General features: G+C 39.9%; 1 protein-coding gene across 1 annotated transcript in view; it reads left to right on the top strand.

Annotated features, from left to right (window-relative positions):
- Positions 1-20000, top strand: part of LOC138023684 (uncharacterized) — a 52812-nt gene that overhangs the window by 31875 nt on the left and 937 nt on the right. The window contains exons 9-20 of the mRNA XM_068870725.1: positions 5497-5566; positions 7913-7997; positions 8537-8612; positions 9748-9813; positions 9976-10095; positions 11488-11612; positions 12141-12294; positions 13009-13082; positions 17378-17448; positions 17874-17907; positions 19314-19391; positions 19807-20000. The exon at positions 19807-20000 is cut by the window's right edge and continues 937 nt beyond it. Of these exons, the coding sequence (XP_068726826.1) occupies positions 5497-5566; positions 7913-7997; positions 8537-8612; positions 9748-9813; positions 9976-10095; positions 11488-11612; positions 12141-12294; positions 13009-13082; positions 17378-17448; positions 17874-17907; positions 19314-19391; positions 19807-19848 (995 nt within the window). The 3' untranslated portion in view covers positions 19849-20000. The remainder of the gene's footprint in view (positions 1-5496; positions 5567-7912; positions 7998-8536; positions 8613-9747; positions 9814-9975; positions 10096-11487; positions 11613-12140; positions 12295-13008; positions 13083-17377; positions 17449-17873; positions 17908-19313; positions 19392-19806) is intronic.

Genomic DNA, 20000 nt, shown 5'->3' on the forward strand with positions numbered 1-20000 from the left:
TGTGAGCATTAGCTAATGGAAATGGGCCCACACAAAGACAGAGAAAAACTCTGACCATAGGAATTTAGTGCAAACCTGCAAGAAAGCACAAGGCATTTCCTTTGGTTTTATCCAAAGTAACAAGTGAAATTTGGGGACACTTAACAAGAATGATTAAATTGGTGAATGTAGACTTAAGCTAAGATGTTTGGGGATGAAGATAATCGCAGTATAATTGACGCAACTTTTAGCAGAAGATGGACAAATTCAGGCTTAAATGCGATTCGAACCTATGGCATCTGAGATACCTTTGCGATACTCTACCCGTTGAGCTGTCAACCCGTAGAGGATGGAATTATACAGTGTAAATTTATGTGTCTTTCATATAGAGAGCCGGTCTCTGAGCTAAGACGGTTGGCCGTTAAATTCTGAAGTGTTAGCTCTGTTGACATAATCAGTTTCGTTCGACGGATACAGATTAAGGGCGCGTTCGATTGACCCTATTCCGGAATAAGAATACGTGGAGTGATGATTAAAACGGTATGTTTGGCGCTTTTCAAAGCAGCAAGGATAATAAAAATATGTTTAAAATAGCATTTTAGCAGATGTTTGACAATTTTAATGTGAATCTCCGTAAAAACGATGGATTTCTAACTTATATTCCATGTATTCCTATTCCGGAATACGGTCAATCGAACGCGCCCTAAGTGTCTCAAATTGAATTCCCAAGACTGGACGGATACATTACTTACTCACATTATTCTATCCTCAGTGAACTAACGGATAACTGGATCAATAGTACCTTGATGTGTTACCTTCCGCCTTTTACAGGTAAGATGGAAGCCAAGTGTGCAAAGATTTTTGCTCTATTAAGAAAATAACACAAACAGCGGTGATAAACATGGTATTCCAACGCATTTTTTATATAGAACTTGACGTTTCGTATGCTAGTCAACATACATTTTCAAAAGTGATTTAATCAAGCTACGATGGCCTAAAAGCAAGAGTATATACGATACTATTTTTGCTCTACCATTGCGTTTCAAAAAAGACTGAGATACAGGATACTCGTGGGAACTACAATCCTGAAGCAAGTTCAGTGAGAAATGGTTGTATTAATTGCTTTTCTTCCCAAACATCATTCGGGGGTTTAAGAAATGATAACGGATATGGCAACGAAATCGTCAAGTCAAAAAAAAACTGCATGCGCTAACGAAACTGAGTATTTCGTAATTATTCCAACTTGCGCAATTTGTGCAGTAGTGTACTGCAACTAGATTTTAAAAGTACCAAATTTTGTGCACGACCCATTCAATGGATCGTGCTGCAAGTGAGGTAAGAATACGCGCTGCTCGTGAGGTAATTTTAACGACAACGCCACAAAACAAGAATATCATTGGTTAAAAGAGAAAAAATTATCTTGTTGCACGTGCAGCTCGCATTTTAGCACGTATGCTTCCTGCACTCTACACGACAACGGAGATAGTACTCAGCTCTTTACAAGTTCTAATTTCATTGGATCCCTTTAGGACGCAGCTCGATTTTTTCTGGAGTTAGGGTCCATTGTTTCTTTTGTATTGTTCTTTGTCCATTGTTTTCTAACCCAATCCCGAGAGCCGTTGTAATAGCTGCGTACTGACCCCAGCAACGACGTGAAATCACCAAGTTTGAGCTTTTAACAACAAATTGAGCGTACAAATACAAACCTTTTATGTTATGTTTTTCCCTGAAACCGCTCGTACCTTTTTTTTTTAAAGATACTTCGCCCACACTGTGTGAGCGAGATGGATAGTGGCGAAAAAAGTATACCAGAGCTCGATAGAGCAAAGTTATATTTTGAAGTAACGCTTTCGTGGCGTTATTAGGGACCTTAAGATCTACGACGACGACGTCGATGACAACGCCACAAAACAGTGATATCATTGGTTAAAGGAGCATAAATATCGTGCTGCACGTGCGGCACGGATTATTGCTCATATTTTTGCGGTTCTCTGCATGACGACGACGTGAAATCACCAAATTTTAGGTTTTGACGACAACGTGAGCATGCAACAGAGAATCTTTCATTCTCTATTTTCACTCTGAAATCGCTCGTACCAATTTATTTTTAGGATACTTCGCCCACCTTGTGCGACGTGAACGAGGTGGAATAATCGCGAAATACTTATAATAGAGCAACGTTTTATTTTGAGGTGACGTTTTTGTTGACGTCGCCGTCGTAGATCTTAAGGTCCCTATTAGGGAGTTTAAGCAAAGACGACGGCTACGGCAACGAAAACGTCATTCCAAAATATAACTTAGCGCCATCGCAAGTATTTCGCGATTATTCCGTCTTGTTCACCTTGTACAATACAGGCGAACTATCCTGTAACTGGATGGGTGCGAACGGTTTTAAAGTCAAAACAGAAAATGACTGATTCGTGGTTATATGCTCACGTTGTCGTCAAAACTTAAAATTTGGTGATTTCACGTTGTTGTTTTGTGGAGTACGGCAGAAATGAAGTAATTCGTGCTGCACGTGCAACACGATTATCTTTCTTTTTAACCAATCATATTTTTGCTTTGTGGCGTTGCCGTAGCCGTAGCCGTAGCCGTCGTGTTTTCTTAAACTCCCTCATATTGTTTTCTGCCGTTGCTGTTCACGTAGCCGCCGTTACTAGGGAACTTGAAGGCTGGTTTACAGGTACAACACAAGGATAAGCATAAGTGCAGCATCAGCACAAGGTTGGTTGCACGTGCGATAAGCATAAGCACAAGTTGACATACGCAGGCGCAGTGAACAAATATTTTGGCGCCAAAATCTTACGTCCAAAATGGCCGACACCGAGGAGATGTTGTTGCTTGTTCTTCTATTGCGAAGAAGTTGAAGGCGGAGGGAAGGAGTAATAAAAGATAAGCCAAAAAGGGTTTGGGTGAGGGAAATATTTCGTACTGAGGCGGAAAGAGCAAGGCGAATTTCATAACCTGGTGAGGGACCGCAGGCTGGGCGATCGAGAGTTTTATTCCAGGTCTGAAATAAAAATTACTTGTATTAACGTTAAACAAAATCTTGTTAAAAAAACGTTTACAAAGTAAGCTTGTAAATTAAAAAACGTGCTTATCTGTTTTGCTGTGCTTGTGCTTTGTACTTGTCCTGGTTTACATAGGTGACGCAACGACTCAAGCATAAACGCAAATTAAACACAAGAAAAAGGAACAATTTCCTTTTCTTGTGCTTGGGTTTATGCTTTGCTCTTATGCTTGCGTCGTCCAGGTTTACACGTTGGTTTCTTGCATTTGTTTATGCTTCCGTCGTATGTGTAAACGAGCCTTAAGCAACGACAACGGCGACGGCAACGAGAACGTCACAAATTTGCGGCATATTTCGTGGGAAAAAATAATAGCTTTGCACGCCCTGCACGTGTGTTTTTCACTTTTTTCCATTTCTTTGCCGCCGTCTTCTGCAAAACAACAACGTGAAATAGCCAAATTTGAGGTTTTATGAAGAACGTCAGCACTTGAAGATAAATTTTCATTTTCTCCCCTAAATTAAGCACCGTTCCGACCATTGTCACAGACTCGTACCCAGTCGCTATTTACGTGTTTAGTGATTGAGGATGGATTGAGGCACGCGGGGTGTAGTCTGCCAGTGTCATTCTTGAGGAACTACCACACTCTTGTCATATTAAAAAGGTTGAAATAGTCACAAAGTGATTCCAATAACGCGAATTTATATTTTGAGATGATGTTTTCGTTGCCTTCGCCGCTGTCGTTGCTTAAGTTCTCTAAATTGATCACCATCCTCTGAGAATATGTTCCAGAAGTTCGAACAACGGGGAAGGTCATTCTCGTCACGAGAGCCTCGGATCGATCCAAGGCTCTGGGAAACTCTCTGTAGGAGAACATGCGCCGTAGGTTCTCAGTTATAGCCAAAAAATTGGCTATTCGAACCTTACAGCGCCTGCTCACTCCTCGTGCAAATATGAATGCACCAATTAGAGACGCTTTTGATTAAACTTCACGAAAACCAATGAGATGACACTTTGTTTCAAGGTTCCCCAGAGCTCTTCTCTCCCTCAGTCAAGAGAAGAGCTCTGTGGTAGAGATTGCGGGGAAGGTCTTATCTGTCTCTCTTTGTATAGGATTGTAATCCTTTAAACTTGGTTCAGTTGCTGTTGGAATACTTCTTGCATAGAAATTTTAAAGTGTAGAACTCTTTCATTTATATTACTATCTATTCTACAAGGTTTCTTTCCGCAACCTAAGTTTTTCAGTTTAATGGCCACTTGGGAAACCTTGTTAACACAACAAAATTCCTAGTATAGCCCAGGCTCTAAGAATATAAATTTTTAGGCTTCAATCACTGGGTATTTTGCGGTACTCAGAACGTTCTAAGCCCATTTTAAGTCGTTATTTAGGCCTAACATGGAGATGTGCACTTCATCAAAGAAGGCTGAAAGCTAACCATTTTAAAATCAAAGTGGCCATACGTACCCTTACACCGACCTATACTTGCTAATCATACAGAAGTCTTCTTAGAATGATTATAGCAGGTTCGATAGTACTCAGAAATTCTTAATTCGTCTGTAATTTTATATACAGTTCAGACAACGGACGGCATTAATGCTTGTTTAATTTCACGAAATACCTCCTTCGTTCGATGTCACCTGCCATCTGACCTGCCTTGTGTTTCACGCTTTTAAGTCTAAGCACCCATTTTAAAACGGTTCGCTTTCAATAACTGCGTGGCAATGTCGTTCATGGTTGGGGTTAGATCCAGTGATAGTCAATCTGAGAAGACTGCCGTATGAATAACAAATATAGGACGGTGTACGGGTCCCGTACGAATAGCCACCGTTTTAAAATCACGGGTTACGCCAGATAACTGTAGACGTGCACTATATCTGACAGCTAAAAGTTTTCACGTTCTTGCTTAGACGTAATATCTGTTTAGATGATGCAGTGCAATAAAAATGGCTTCATGAAAGCTATGCATTCGGCCTTCGGCAAAATACCCCTTCACTTACGCTTTAGAAGTTGTGTATTGAGTAACCTAGTCAGTGAATAGCGTGGAAGCTAGAGCCAGGTGACCAATCTCATATCCGACAAGCGCAAATGGAATAATTGTTTATTAAATTTTCATTTAGACACTTGAAATTACAGGTGCGTTCGATTGACCGTATTCCACAATAGGAATAAATGGAATAGAAGTTAGAAATCCTTCGTTTTTACAAAGATTAACTTGTCAAACACTAGCTATAATGCTATTTTAAACATATTTTTATTATCCTTGTTTTTTCAAAGCGCCAGACATACCGTTTTAAATCATCACTCCACGTATTATTCCTGAATACCGTCGATCGAACGCACCCTAAAACCAACCAGTTTCCCGCTTGGCAACACGTGACGCAATCAGTTTCCACTTTGAGTCATACGGTATGTGATTGACAACCGATATTAAGCTAGAAACGCATTATCCGAGGTAGAAAATTCAACGAATCAATATTTATTTGTTCTTTTTTTATAACTTATTCTTAGGTGCTGATTACTCGGGGGCATTTAGGAATGAGGAAGATCTAAGAGCCATGGACGAAGATATTAGAAAATGGTAATCGTGTCAACATACTGTAATCTCCATTTTTGAGGCTTTTTGCCAAATCTCTGAAATTTTTTTGAGATTGTGGCATGACCAACAAAAAATCAAAGGAGAGATCATCGACCAAAATGAACGTTTAGAGAAATACAAATCTGAAAAGTGTGAAAGAATCCAAGTTAGTCCGGTTTTTTTTTATGCTCGCCAAGTTCCATTTTTTAAAAAAAGCAATAAAAAGTCACAACTTGTCGACCTCTCCGAGGTCATGTTTAGGTGTGAATCAAAACACAAGATTAGCATGAGTATATTACTAACAGTAAAAAACAAGCAAGAATGTCACGAACGCTCCTATGTGATTTAAGGTAATTGAGAAACATTAATGAAAATAACAAAGGGAAACAAATTATTAATAAACATGCGCTCGCACGTGCCTTGCCGTGCTACTCTCGTGCTTCGCTACGCACGTGCTAAGAAATGCAACGCACGTGCCTCGCAGATTAGTTTGTTTTTAGCGAAATTTTGATATACTGAATTTGGCAAAATATCAACTGCCTTTAATCTTGTTGAGCGTGAGATTAAACAAGGCATTACATTTTCTATTCCCCTTCTTAAGTAAAACGCCATTTCTATCCGATTACTTGCACAGTTAACGCTATCGATTGGAATTACGATATCGTAGAATTACACTGAATCAATCTTCCTAAAGAACGGTTGAAAAGTTATCTGTTATCTTTTTTTAAACGAGTCTTTAAGCCTCATCTTAAGAATATTTGTAAATACAGATGAAAGGTAGGACAAAATGCTTATCACAAAAATCTCGCATTGGGACCTTCGTTGACTGAAGAGGAAGCTGGCGTAATGTCGGTCGAAAAGGCCCTTTGGCATCCTTAGGTACCTTGTGAAATAGTAAGTTTCAGTAGCTAAATTACATGATTTCTGATACAACGGCCGTGTTTTCACCATCGGTTTTTAAGGTCGCTAAGCGAGTGACCGGAAATCGCGTGAAAAAGTTGCTTTTCCATTTCCAACTCGCTTAAAGTTAAGCGAGTTGGCAATTACTTTCAGCCAATGAGGAGTCGTTTGCGGTTATTCAAATCGGAAATACAACAGGCGTGCTATTTTTACAATTTTTATTGTTGTTTTGGCACGTGCTCTCTCCTCGTGTAATCTCACCCGTGAAAATACATATAATTTTAATGTCGCTTAACGAAGTCTGCAAACAAACCACTTTTAGGAATGTTAAGCGAGACAACGGCTGTCGTGATAAACACCGCCAATGTGTAATAAATGAGCACAAGAAAATTTATCAAAGACCAAAAAAATTTACAGTTACTTATTTATTCCAAAATGCACGAGAAATATCATGTGCTCTCTTATGATTAGTAATAAAATTATTTTTAAAAGAAATTTGAGTTTGCATATTGTAATTAAGCAAAATCAACGCTCGCGTATCACGCAATCACGCCAAAATTGCGCTATTCTGGGTTCGCATTTGATTAGCCATCTGTTAGTTCTTTGATCATTGACCAATCAGAATGCTTGTTTTGATACCTATTTTTGTACCGCATTACCTCCTTTCTGCATTGTGTAACCTGTCTCAGCCAATCAGAATAATTCTTGTTTACGTTAGGAATTCACTTAGCGACCAAACTGGCTCGCAGGCAGTCAACTTCAATAATATGAAAGTAGCACTGATTCACGTTTAACATTACATGGCTATGAACCCCAACTTGGGTTGGTAGGTTTGTCCACATTATGCTCACAATCTTCACTATTATACTAATTCTTTATGCTCAAAAAGTCCCGCTATTATGCTCAAAAATTTTCCTCCGGATCACTCACTTTTTACCTAAAATAAAATACCATCGCTTGATATGCTCAGATGGATGATTATATTGACAACATAAAGTATAAGTATTCCTTTTATGTGATCATTCTTGTTATACTGAAACATGATGGAAGCTTCAATATAGTCCTCCATGCTTGGTTGTCCTGAAAGGCATTTTGTAGCAATGAGAAAGACCCTCTCTGAGGCTGCAGATGACGTTGAATAAGCAAGATCTTGTTGCATTCTTTTGCCCAATTTGGAATCTCTTGTTCGTGATTCCCCCATTCCGATGTATTTATTTATTTTCAATATTTTGAAATATTTTCGAGAATTTTTCTTAATATTATGCTGGCGTAATGCTCGATACTCGTGCCTCACTATTGTGCTCAAATTTATGCCGGCATAATGTGGACAACCCTAACAGATCTAGCCGCCTGCCAATCCAACGCCTTGAAGACTAGACCACTCCGTCACTATTTTATAATAGTTTGATTTGTTTGTTGTTGTTGTTGTTTTTTTTGCGTGTGTGCCAGGAGAGAGAAAAGTCTTGAAGCTTACCAAGCCCAAACTTCATGTGTGATAAGAATGCAACACGAGATTAAAACACTTCGAGCCATAGTAAGTCCTACGCGGTTTTTTATTTCCTGCTTGTGGACTAAATATTTGAATCACTGGAACTTTACACGATCTTTAATTGCCTGCTGATAAAGATCTTAAGAATTTCTTTGGGGATTCTTTGGAAAATATTTTAAAATCTTGGAGTTTTAGTTGCTAAAACTTCCTGCAGAGATCATTGAGGATCTTGTGAAGATCTTTCAGAGACTACACCGAAATAAGCCAAAGGACCTTGGTAGGATGGCAAAAATTCTCAGTGATTTAGCTCTTCCAATAAGTGGAAAGATACTGGCAAGATAGCTGAGTATGTTGCCAAGGTTTTTTGAGATTCCCTGTTCACCTTTGTTTTTACAATCCTCAAAGACTCGGTAAAGATCTAGATCTTCAAAAGTAGTCCTGCCAAGCGACACCAAATTTCCGGTATTTGGCAAGATTTCGAGTTTTTATTGTTGCTGTTTAAATTGATCATCGATTTTTGTGATTTGCAGGCAATAAGCTATCGGAACTCGACCGATTTTAAAATTTCCACACATATTTTCTAGGTTGACACTCAGGAAGAAGCCATTACAACTCTAACGAGTGCAAAAGAGAGAATAGAGAAAGAAAAATACAAATTGGGTGAGTTGTATGCACTATGGAAAACTTTATTGTGATCATTTCATTATTTTCCCTTCTCTTAAGTTAAGTTTACACTTCAACCAGTTTGACAATCGACATCAGACACAGTTTATTGCTATGGTTTGGAGAATTATGACTTTATCTTAAGGGTTACGATTAAAAGATTCAACGTTTCCACACCCCTGTCCAATGGCTTCGTCATGGGCCACCAAAAGCTATTGCAAGAGTCCTTTTTAGATGCTCAGCAATTTTCTAATAGAGGGAAGGATGCATCCAGTAATAGTAATTAGCGTCCTTGTCTTTTAACAAGTTGCAAACGGGTGTCAGGGAAAAAGGCCCGCCTTCATTACGGTTCGAAGGATCGGTTGTTGTTGATAATCCTAGAATTCTCCCACGAATCGAAATGGTGCGGTTACTTTGGCAAGCATGCTTTGACAAAGCAGAGTTTTGACGTTCTTTCAAGCGTGTCCCAAACTGACCCTTGGTCTAAAGGGGTTTAGTTTCGATCGTTGTTCCTTCGTCAGAGCGAATGGTAAATTGACCATAGTAAAGGCCAGCTAACGCTCGAAACGTCAACTTTCGAATTCCTTTACGGTGGCCAATTTACTATGTCAACTAAATTGATAAACCCATTTCTGACGTTGGTTTGCGCGATTTTCCCATGTTCACAGGCAGTACCACATTGCTGAGGAAAGTTACCTCAATTTTCTGTTTTCCAACAAGGCCACTCTCGCATCTTTTAAAGTTAAGCTAAAATGTTTTATAACAAACTTCTAACATTTTATTTAAAATTGGCTTTTGACCCGCTATTTCGTCCCCTTGTACCTACACTTTTTGAGGAAACCTAATTAAGTAAAGCCCCGTGGCATTCGCCAAGGTTTTGGCGACCTTCAGATTGGAGTACGAGTTTTCATTTCTGAGCTTGCGCATTTCGAAAATTTTCGTTCTTTAAACCTGATGCGTGTTCAGTTCTCAGTACAGAAATTTCTCTCTCGTAGTGGTTCTAGTACTCTAATCTGAAGGTCACTTTTCTCGCCTGAAATGGCTATTTACTAACATAACAAAGTTAAAGAAAATATCTCAGTTTGATTCGTTCATTGTGTCACAAATGGCATTCTTTCTTCTTTAATTACAGAGAAAGAATTGCTCGCCTACAAGATGCAGGGAAAAGATGGCATTCTAACTGACCAAGATTGTGAAGGCAAGGTGGAACTTATCCTCGCAGAGAAATTGTGTTCTTTTTGCATTGTTACTTTGAGTTTTGTTTCTTCTTTCCTTTGCTGATCTTTCTTTGGGTAAGGCTCGACTTCTGGCTTTTCTTTCAATTCATTTGCAAAATTTCTCTGCCGCTTTCAATTTGCAGATGACGGTGATTTATACGAAGCCCTGGCCGAAATGCTCAGCAAAAAGCACGTGACCGATTCGGATTTGGACCTCGACCTGGAGGCGATTTCCCATGGAGACTTTCGTGACGTTCCGGAAGGTCGAGTGGTTTTCTTTTTTTTTTTAATTCTCTTCTTGCACAAATCCCATAATAGGCCTTTTTCGCGCGGCGGCCATATTGGCCATAGACAATAGATTTCGTATCCCGAGCCTTGAGTTGAAATGCAAGGCTGCCGGTGACCTTGTATTGATACAGACCCCACTGCTTTTATCATGTAAATTGTGTTGTTGTAATTCTAATTAGTCTACATTAACATTACAAAAGCTCAAAGGTTTGTATCAAAGCAGGGTCACCGGCAGCCTCGCTTCCATTCGTAGGCCAGGTAACTTAGCTACAACTGTAAAATGGTCTTTTTACAGTGACTGCAAAAATTCTTGCGCGTTCATTGGCTAATTTTTATTGTCAATAAGCGGACAGACACATAAATTTATAATTTATGCGATAATGACGCGCGATATTGCTCGCGTCAGTTTGAAGTTTTTCGCATTTTTGTCTCGCTTTCTCCTCGTGTTTTGACTTAATTTTGACCCCTCTGCCTTTTTGTTATTGTAAAAACCAAATTGATGTCAGTTTTTCATGCGTCTGTCCTGTTATTGATCATGAATTTCGTCATAACATTGACAATGTCATGACGCACTTCATGATCAATAACAGGACAGACACATGAAACATTTACATCAATTTGTTAAATTGAGCCTATTCATTCATGAAATACTCTCTTTGATACTCGCGGCTTCTGTTCAAAATCCCCGCTGTTGCTTCCACCTTGTCAAGCCCTCCTCAGACTTAAGTTATTTGAATACGCACGGGTGGCTCAGTTGGTTGAGCCTTTGCTCCAAGATTTTTGGTACATTTCTTCGATTTTCTCTGCAAAACATAATATCATATAAGTAAGGCAAAAGTCGTCAGAATCATGCTTTCTCTGTGAATCCTAACCCTTCGTTACTAATTCATTGCCTGGATCATTTGACTGAATTTTGAAACTCACTCATATCGAAATGTCAGTAACATAACATGAGGATGTATTTCTAGGTGTCGTTTTCGATAGCATTGTATTCATATTTTCGCTGACCCAAACTGACAGTTTACCATAATGCCTTTCTGTATTGTTGCGTACGCTTTTATGCTTCTTTTGGACAACCTTTCTCGAAACAGCTGTATCATGGTTGGGGATGGTATATGCTCGGAGATACTATTGTAGCTATGCCAAGCTACTCTAAAATCCGAGGATAAAGAAAGATATTATATGATATGATTATATGAATGCACAACGGGCCTTTTTTTAACAAATAAAAGGTTAAAATAAGGCTTGTTGTTGAATCACGATAATCGTAAAATATGATCACTTTCAAACGGAAAGTAGCGATTGCCAGATTATGTGAACGGCCATCTTTTCACGTGTTTATTCCTGCTTTTGTTGTCTCTCTTTAGAAGATGAAGAGTTCGTTTCCTCTTTCATCACAAGCCGCAGTGAGAAACAACTTGTTCAGCAGCTGAAGCGCAGCTTAATGTCTACGAACAACTACATCGATATTACAGTCAACAACGTTAAGAAGGTGAATGTTGTTAGAAACTAAAGTATAGTCTTCAGGCGCGGTGGCCTCATGGTTAGTATGCTCGACTCTGGAGCGAATGGTCCGGGTTCGGGTCCTGGCCGGGAACATTATGTTGTGTTCTTGGGCAAGACACTTTACTCCCACGGTGTCTCTCTAATTAGGGACAACGTACAAAGACTAGGTCCAATCTAATGAAACATTGGTTTTCGAAGAAAGGGGAAACCGGAGTACCCGGAGAAAGACTCCTCGGTGCAGAGTAGAGAACCATCAAACTCAACCCACATACGACGCCGAGTCTGGAAATTGAACCCAAGCCTCATTGGTGGGAGGTCAGTGTTTTCACCACCGCGCCAGCGTCATTTCAAGCCATTTCAAGTGGATCTGTAGGCTTTTGTCCCCTGCGTGAATATACGTGGTATATCTCTTCTTGACAACGACACGATGGCCGAATGCAGGGGTTGTGCGATAAATGCGATCATTGATATTCTGGTCAAGGTTTTCCTTTTTTTTTTTTGTTTATCGTTGTAGGTAGAATCATGTCACATTGCTTTCATGGAAACAGGGTTTGATTCTCGCACCCAAAGGTTAGGTGATCCTGTGATCTGTACACAGCTGTATTTTTGTGGGGGCGCCAGTGACGAACACATTGAAAGGATAATGAGACAGGGATTTACCAAAGAAGGTACTGCAACATTTGCTTGTTATTTCGTGACAGTAGTCCTTACTGTCACGCAACATCATGTCACAGCTGCCTTATTTCCAACAGGAGTCCATTCAAGTAGGCTTTGCATCACGCAAGCGACCATTCTCAATCTGAAGGATTATAGTTATATAAGGATTTGGACTGGTTCGAAAGAGCTAAGGTCACGAATTTAATTGATAACGCTGTGACTTAAAAATATCAAAATTCTCATAGTGTTTCTGGTCACGGCCTCCTGTTTCCAACAAATTCAACTGATAAAAGATCGATTAAAGAGATCTTCAAAGACAGTTTGGCAAGTTGAGTCAGTCGACTTCAGTATTGGGTACAAGTTACAATGTTATAAAATGGCAGAAATTCATAGTAAAGTTGCCTTGTAATTTTCATAGTACCATTGAATTCCATATGGAACGTAATTTCGCGATTTCTCCAGTTTTGCTTGACTACGCGTCGTCATTGGCTTAAAAATCTCGCGCCACATTCTTATCTAATTAAGGAAAACAGCGGAACCCATTGTGATTGGCTCGCGCGCGATTTCCCGCGCTTTGCGATGGCTGCGTGAATTTGCATTGCGTTGTGATTGGCTCATTAGATTGCCCGTGTTTTTGTGATTGGTAGAAGTAATAAGCTAAGTTCCAGTTTTACGTGACACATTTGAAAAGCAACTTACACCAACTCACTGAATTTTCGTTTCAGATTTCATCCGAGGTCCGTACGGAAAAGGTCTTTATTTCTCAGCGCAGGCCTGCCAGGCGGCTGCATTCTCAGCGGTAAAGCTATTTTCGCTTTTCTTTGACGTTGAAAGTGAAGCTTAAAAAATACTCTTTTTCTTTGGCCATCTATGCTTAATCAAAAAGAAGACGCAAACAGCGGTGACAAACAAACTACACGTCAAGTAAATAATTTCAAACAATGCGCTTCTGTCTAAACTTTGTCACCGCCATTGGGTCTTATTTTTGACGAAGCTAACAAACTCTTCGCGTGCAGAGCGGAAAAGTATGTCGAGTTTTCCAAGGACGAAATAGCATGACACTGATCTCTAAGCATCTTCATGTCTGTATGTCTCACAAAATCACAGCAAAAATACGTTATTCTTTATTCAATATCACTGATTTTGACGAAGACACGACGTTCGGTCGTACATTTCTCTCCAGCGATTTGCAATGTTTGCCCCCTGGCGATCCCAGAATCCTTTACGCATAACGTAGTATCCGATTATTGGCAAATCATTCATTGATTATCTACTTTACGGACTGGAACTTCTGGAATACCTTTCGAGCTTAACCTGACGTTCCGGGATTTCTGAACAGCCGAAAATTTCCGTTTCATTGACCCGTTCCTACACGTTGCAGTTTCCGCCCTTTTGAAATTTGAGAGCAAAACTGCTGAACTTGCTTGGCTTGAAGTGGCTCCCTAGAGTATTTGCGAATACCCTCACTACAGGGCACGAGTTACAAAAGGAAACCTAGTTAATTTTCTCTTAGAGTTTTCCCTGTAGAGATTTACCAGTATGGATACCGATATAATAAAGCTTATTTTTTGGTGTCATTTTTGGATTGGCCTTTACCATGGCAACATTACATTTAATGACAGGCAGATATATTCTTGTTCTTGGCCTAAATTCCTTAATATTTAAACTTTCCTTCGGTGAAATGTTTTTATTCTTTGTCACATTATGGAAATGATATTGCCTAACACTTTGAAGTGGTAAAAGGTCAAGATCTTTCAGACGATTTTGCCAATATTCTGTAATTTGTCATTTTTCTAAATATATTCGATTAGCTCTCACAGACTTTAACAAATATAGGGTTTTTGATAGGAACTGTGTATGGTTACAGCTGAGCCAATTTTTTAAAAAAAATTAGCAGTTAATTTTACAGATTTGGTCACGCTGACGTCACAAAAATCAGAAAAAACACGAGCGATTCAGGCTTTACGCGCGATACTAGTGCCCAGCTTGCGCGCGGCCCTAAACTCTAGAGAGCTTCCTTAAAGCAACCGTCCGGAAATGCTAATGCCATATGAAATTTTCGGATTTTTAAAATATGAAGAAAACATACATGAAAAATTTTTAAAACTGAGGTTTTCGTTCAGTGGTAAGCTTCCACAGCTTTCTTGGAGCACCGGAAAGAATGCAAGGTGATTTTACTTAATCACAGACAAAAAAAAAAAGAGGCGACTAGCCAGTGTTATTGGCGAGAAAAGACCGTACAGGCCAGAAGCACTAGTTCGATCTTTAAGTGACATCGAACTCGAGTATGGTGATGCATGCGCTCGTCACTGGCCTCTCAATGTCCGGAGTATTTTTCATCCATGTAAGTTTTGTCGTCAATAAGCTTTTTGGAGGCAGGAACATTTTCTTTGTTAATCTAGTATTACCTTACAGAAATATCATTATTCAATCCCTTGCGTCCAGGAATACACTAAATTATATGCACACCCGATTTTCTCTTAAATTTAAGCATTTGTTATCTATTTGTGCTATCTAATTTTAGCGTTATATGTAGACAAGAGAAAATGAGGGGACAGAGAGGGAGGCTCAGGGCGTTGGCCGGGATATGTCATGTCCACGAAAGTTATTTTTAGACGAGCGGAAGTCTTTGTTCTAGCGGAAGTCTGTCTTCCGAAACGTCCGCATGCAGTCTTGCCTCGCTCTCAGGTTCTTAGTGAAAAGAGAAAATGGCGGCGCACGTGGAAGGCTGATAAATATTTATTTCCTTTCAAACACCAGACCGAGGTTGGCCTGCATGCGGACGTCTCGGAAGACAGACTTCCGCAAGAACAAAGACTTTTGCTCGTCTAAAAATAACTTTCGTGGACATGACATATCCCAAGGGCTGGACCGGGAGCCTCACTCTCTGTCCTCTCATTTTCTCTTGATGTAGGTGAGAGTAATTGTAGCTCTTTATCCTTACTTGAGGATTAGCATTTGGGGAACACTTTGTGACGTTAATTGTCTGTATTCCGAGACACGAGTGATGTTGAATCTGAGGATACTTCGTGACGCTTGCCAAAACGGCATACATCTAATAGAACCCCTCTCGGGATAGAGCGGTTTTTCAATTGAGTGTCGAAAGTAATTAGCTAATTGCTTTGGTTTTGCATTACGTCACTCAGTGATTGGTTCAAAGTTTTCGCGCCACTTTTTTAACCAATCAGAAGTGAAACCAAAACCAATCGTGGCTCGCGCGTGCACATTTTCCCGCGCTTTGTGCCGGCTAATACTTACTTACTTTGGTTTTGGTTTTACGACACTCATTTGAAACTCGATCTATCGAACGTTAGTATAGTTACATAGGTGATTATTGAAAATGCTCTGCGCTAATTGGTTGCCTTTGAGGTGATTATTACCCAATAATCACCTTAGTGGGTTTTCAAAATGGCCACAAGCCGTTTTGTTGAGGTGACAGACGAAGAAATTAATTGTTTTAAAGGAAATGCGTAGAGCGGTTTTCAACTGAGTGTCGTAAATCCAAAACCAAAGTTATTACTTTGGCCAATCAAAAAGGACGAAGACAATCCAGCAAACCAATCAAAACTCGAAGTAATTACACGTAGCCGACACAAAGCGCGGGAAAATGTGCACGCGCGAGCCACTATTGGTTTTGGTTTCACTTCTGATTGGTTGAAAAAGTGGCGCGAGAACTTTGAACCAATCACTGAGTTAAGTAATGCAAAACCAAAGCAAATTTGCGAATTACTTTCGACCCTCAATTGAAAACCGCCCTATTTTTCAAATAATCACTTATGTAATTATACTAAAACAATGGGGAATTTAAGAAACGGCAACGGCTTCGACTACGACATCGTCACAAAACAGTAATATCATTGGTTAAGAGAGCATAAACAATCGTGCTGCACGTGCAGCACGGGTTTTAGCAAGTAGGTTTGCGGTCCTCTGCCCAACAGCGACGTGAAATCACCAAATTTGAGGATTTGATGACAACGTAAGCATGCAGCAGGGAATCTTTTATTCTCTATTTTAACTTTCAAACCACTCGTACCAATCTATTTTTAGGATACTTCACCCATATTTTAGGACGTGAACGAGACTGAATAATCGCGAAAGATTTATGATAGAGTCAAGTGATATTTCGAGATGACGTTTTCGTCGACCGTCGCCGTCGTAGATCTTAAATAGGGAACTTAAGCAACGACAACGGCGACGGCAACGAGAACGTCCCAAATGTGCATATTTAGTAGGCAAAAACAATAGCTTTGCACGCCGTGCACGTGCGTTTTTCACTTTTGTCCATTTCTTTGCTGTCGTCAGCAAAACAACAACGTGAAATAGTCAAATTTTAGGTTTTAAGGAGAACGTCAGCACTTGACGCTAAAGTTTCATTTTCTCCCCTAAATTAAGCGCCGTTCCGACCAATGTCATTTTTGAGGAACTACCACACCCTTGTCATATAAGAAGGGTTGATATGTTTACAAAGTGATTTCAATGACGCGAATTTATATTTTGAGATGACGTTCTCGGTGCCGTCGCCGTCGTCATTGCTTAAGTAGGGAGCTTACGAAACGAGGACGACGACGGCTACGAGGACTTCATTTAAAAATACAAGTTCGCGTTATTCATATCACTACGAAACTATTTCATGACGTTTCACGTTAAAAATGTGTAGTAACTGTCGAGGAATTAAACTTGTATGACTCGGTTGGAAGCGTAGAGAGAGGACTGAAAATTCATCGTCATGTGCTAACGTCCTCCACAGAACATTGAATTTGGTCATTTCACGTCGTCATTTAGGAGATGACGGCAAAGAAATGTACCAAAATGTAAAACGCACGTGCAGAGCGTGCAGAGCCATTGTTTTTGCTCACTAAACCTATTGTTTCGTAGCGTCGTCGTTGCCGTCGGCGTCGTCGTTTCGTAAGCTCCCTATTCCCTAATTATTCACCTCAGGCTCGGTGAATATCGGTGAATAAAAAACTCGACTTTGTCTCGGTGTGTATTCACCAAGCCTTCGGCGAATAATTGTTAAATAATCTATGAATGATACATAACCTATTTTTAACTTTGTTTTACTGATATTGGTTTTTTTTTTTTTTTTAATTTCAGCCTGGTAAAGTCTTATTATGCAATGTAGGGCTTGGTTTGACCGAGTCAGTAGTTGTACAGGATCGTGGAAGGTAAAGAGTTTTTAAATGCTTATTTGCCTGTTTGAGGTGCCCTTAACGTCAAATTCTTTTATTCTGCAAAAGTAAATTTTCGGAACCAAAACATATGTATTTTACGTTAACCGGTTGGAGTTTGGCTTTCAAAAGGCCACATGAATTGTGAAAGGTTGACAATTGTCCAACGGTCGAGCTGGTGAAAGGCATGGGGTCTACCCCTGAGATGACGTCATTAACTGTTTTGCATTCCAGTTTTGAGACAACTTTAGCAATGCAAAGCAGTTTGTGACGTCATAGAAATAGTCCCCATGTCTATGGGACAAACGACCTCTGGTATTGTTAAACTCTACGGCGCTCTAAGACTGGAATTTCGAAGCATAAACGGCAGGATATTTTTGCGCTATATATACTTGTGGTAACCGTTTTCGTTTTGTTCCCAGGTCGCTTCCTCCCCCAGGCTTTGACTCTATATTGGTGAGTGTAAAATGAAAGCGCATGCGTGAGAGACAGGAAACGAACTGGTCCAAAAATGCAATGCATCTATTGGAGAGATGTATAGAATGTTTTCACGTGATGTCACGGCTGCCATGTTGTTGTTCCTAAACAATGGTTTCGCACGCAGACTCGTTTTGAAACGGAGGCGAACAAAACTCGGAAATGGACTTTTGTGAAACTACTTGAACCTTGCAAGGAAGTTTTTCGCAAAACCAAGAAGATCTCATCGTTTTTTTAGATTTTTACGTACGTAAATCATTCATGACAGTTTAACGTTTCGTTGACCTCAACTAGTTTCCTTTCCCGTGCACCTTATTAACTCAGAGATTTGATGAACATCTTACTAACCTCGTTTTAGCGGTCCGTGCTCATTTATAGACCGTATTCAGAAATGGCGGTCAAGAAATTGTTCTTTTGTCTTTGTGCTAATCATCCTAACTAGCCTCACTTTGGAGAAAAAAGTCTTTTGAATTTTGCTCGTGTTTACGAGGCTAGTTAGGATGATTAGCATAAAGACAAAAGAAACATTGGGCCATAAATCAAACGAAGAAAACTCGGTCCGTAACTGAAAGTGCACCTAAGCTCAAAAGGAAACATGTTTTGTCATTCGTACCTCAAAATTTCGCTTTTTATCTGTCGGGCAAAACACGCAAAGTGATCAAAACTAGCAGAAATTGGGACCCACAACCGTGATGTGAGAGATATGGTTTATTCTCTATTTTATGTCTTAAACTGCTTTGCAATGCAAATTTTCTTGGAAAACAAGACTGCAAAGCAGTTTGTGACGTAAAATCGAGAATATAGACCCATGCCTCTGACATCACGGTCGTGGATCCAAAGTGCTGCTAGTTTTGCCAAGTTTACATGGTTTGCACGGCAGATAAAGAGTTACATTTTGAGGTAACGACTGTGATATATATTTGATTTGGATGGGGAGATTTATAATAGGGACGAAAAAGATTTGAGTTTAGGTGTGCTTATAAGTACGGACCTCGAACTCGCCGGTATCGCGAGGTCACGGGTTCAAACCCCGTTGAAGTCCTGAGTTTTTCAGGCTTCTCTACGCAATTGCAAAAATTGCGTTCATAACTGCGAAGATCATAGCTTCACTTGATTTCATATCCGCAGTTCATATATGATCCATTTCATATATCATTTCATCAAGAGGTATTTACTTCACACTTTGTGTTTATCAAAGAAGAAAAAAAACAATTTTATTCATCTCCTTCCTCCCGCCGTCCGATTTGTGGATCTTTTGAGCAAACAATTAATAATGGGTCTTGTGCAAGCCATGAACTCCAGTATTATTCAGTAGGAGTGAGGCAGCCAACGCCAGATAACATTGCAAACTTATGCTCAACGGCTTTTTGTTTCTGTCTCAACAGACTGTTGGTCGCACGCCGTCCCCAGTTTTCTCCCAAGCCTCTCCGCAGCAGGAATACGTTGTTTTTGATCCCTTGCAGGTACTTCGCCAAGTAATAAAAAGAAACTTGCAGACTCTCATGTTTTGGTTTGCATTGTGATCGCAACCGCCTATTTCACCATTGCCAGCTGCTTATTGAATCCCCTGTAATCTCCTTTGGAGGTGTATAAAGAGAATATGACTGGGAGCGGGGTAAATACTCGGAGATACTAGCCTGGGTTGTCCGAGATACTCGGAGCTACTAGCCTGGATTGTTGGAGATACTCGGAGATACTCCTGGATTATCGCTTCCCTTCGATCCTTCGTTTTTCTTGATCCCTCAATTCAAAGCAAAACACTGTCTCTATAGTTGTCATCTCTGTAGATCGTTCAAGTCAATCGTTTGTGTTACCCAATGAAATTAAGTTCTGCTTATTAAACAATAAAGCCGTTTCGCTCTTTTGTCTTCATTTCAGGCCATTCCAGTTTATCTGGTGGAGTATTCAATTTCGCGCTGAATATAAAAGACATTGGTGGCAAAATTCAAGAATTAGCCTGCAGATCTGGCGGGATATGATATTTTTATTTCAGGATTTGATTATTTAAACACGCGGGATTCGTTGTTTTGGCCGCGATTGAGGCAGCGTTTACACGAACGCGGTTTCATATC

The sequence above is a fragment of the Montipora capricornis genome, chromosome 11 (assembly GCF_036669925.1).
Source record: "Montipora capricornis isolate CH-2021 chromosome 11, ASM3666992v2, whole genome shotgun sequence".
In the NCBI taxonomy this organism is placed as follows: Eukaryota; Metazoa; Cnidaria; class Anthozoa; order Scleractinia; family Acroporidae; genus Montipora; species Montipora capricornis.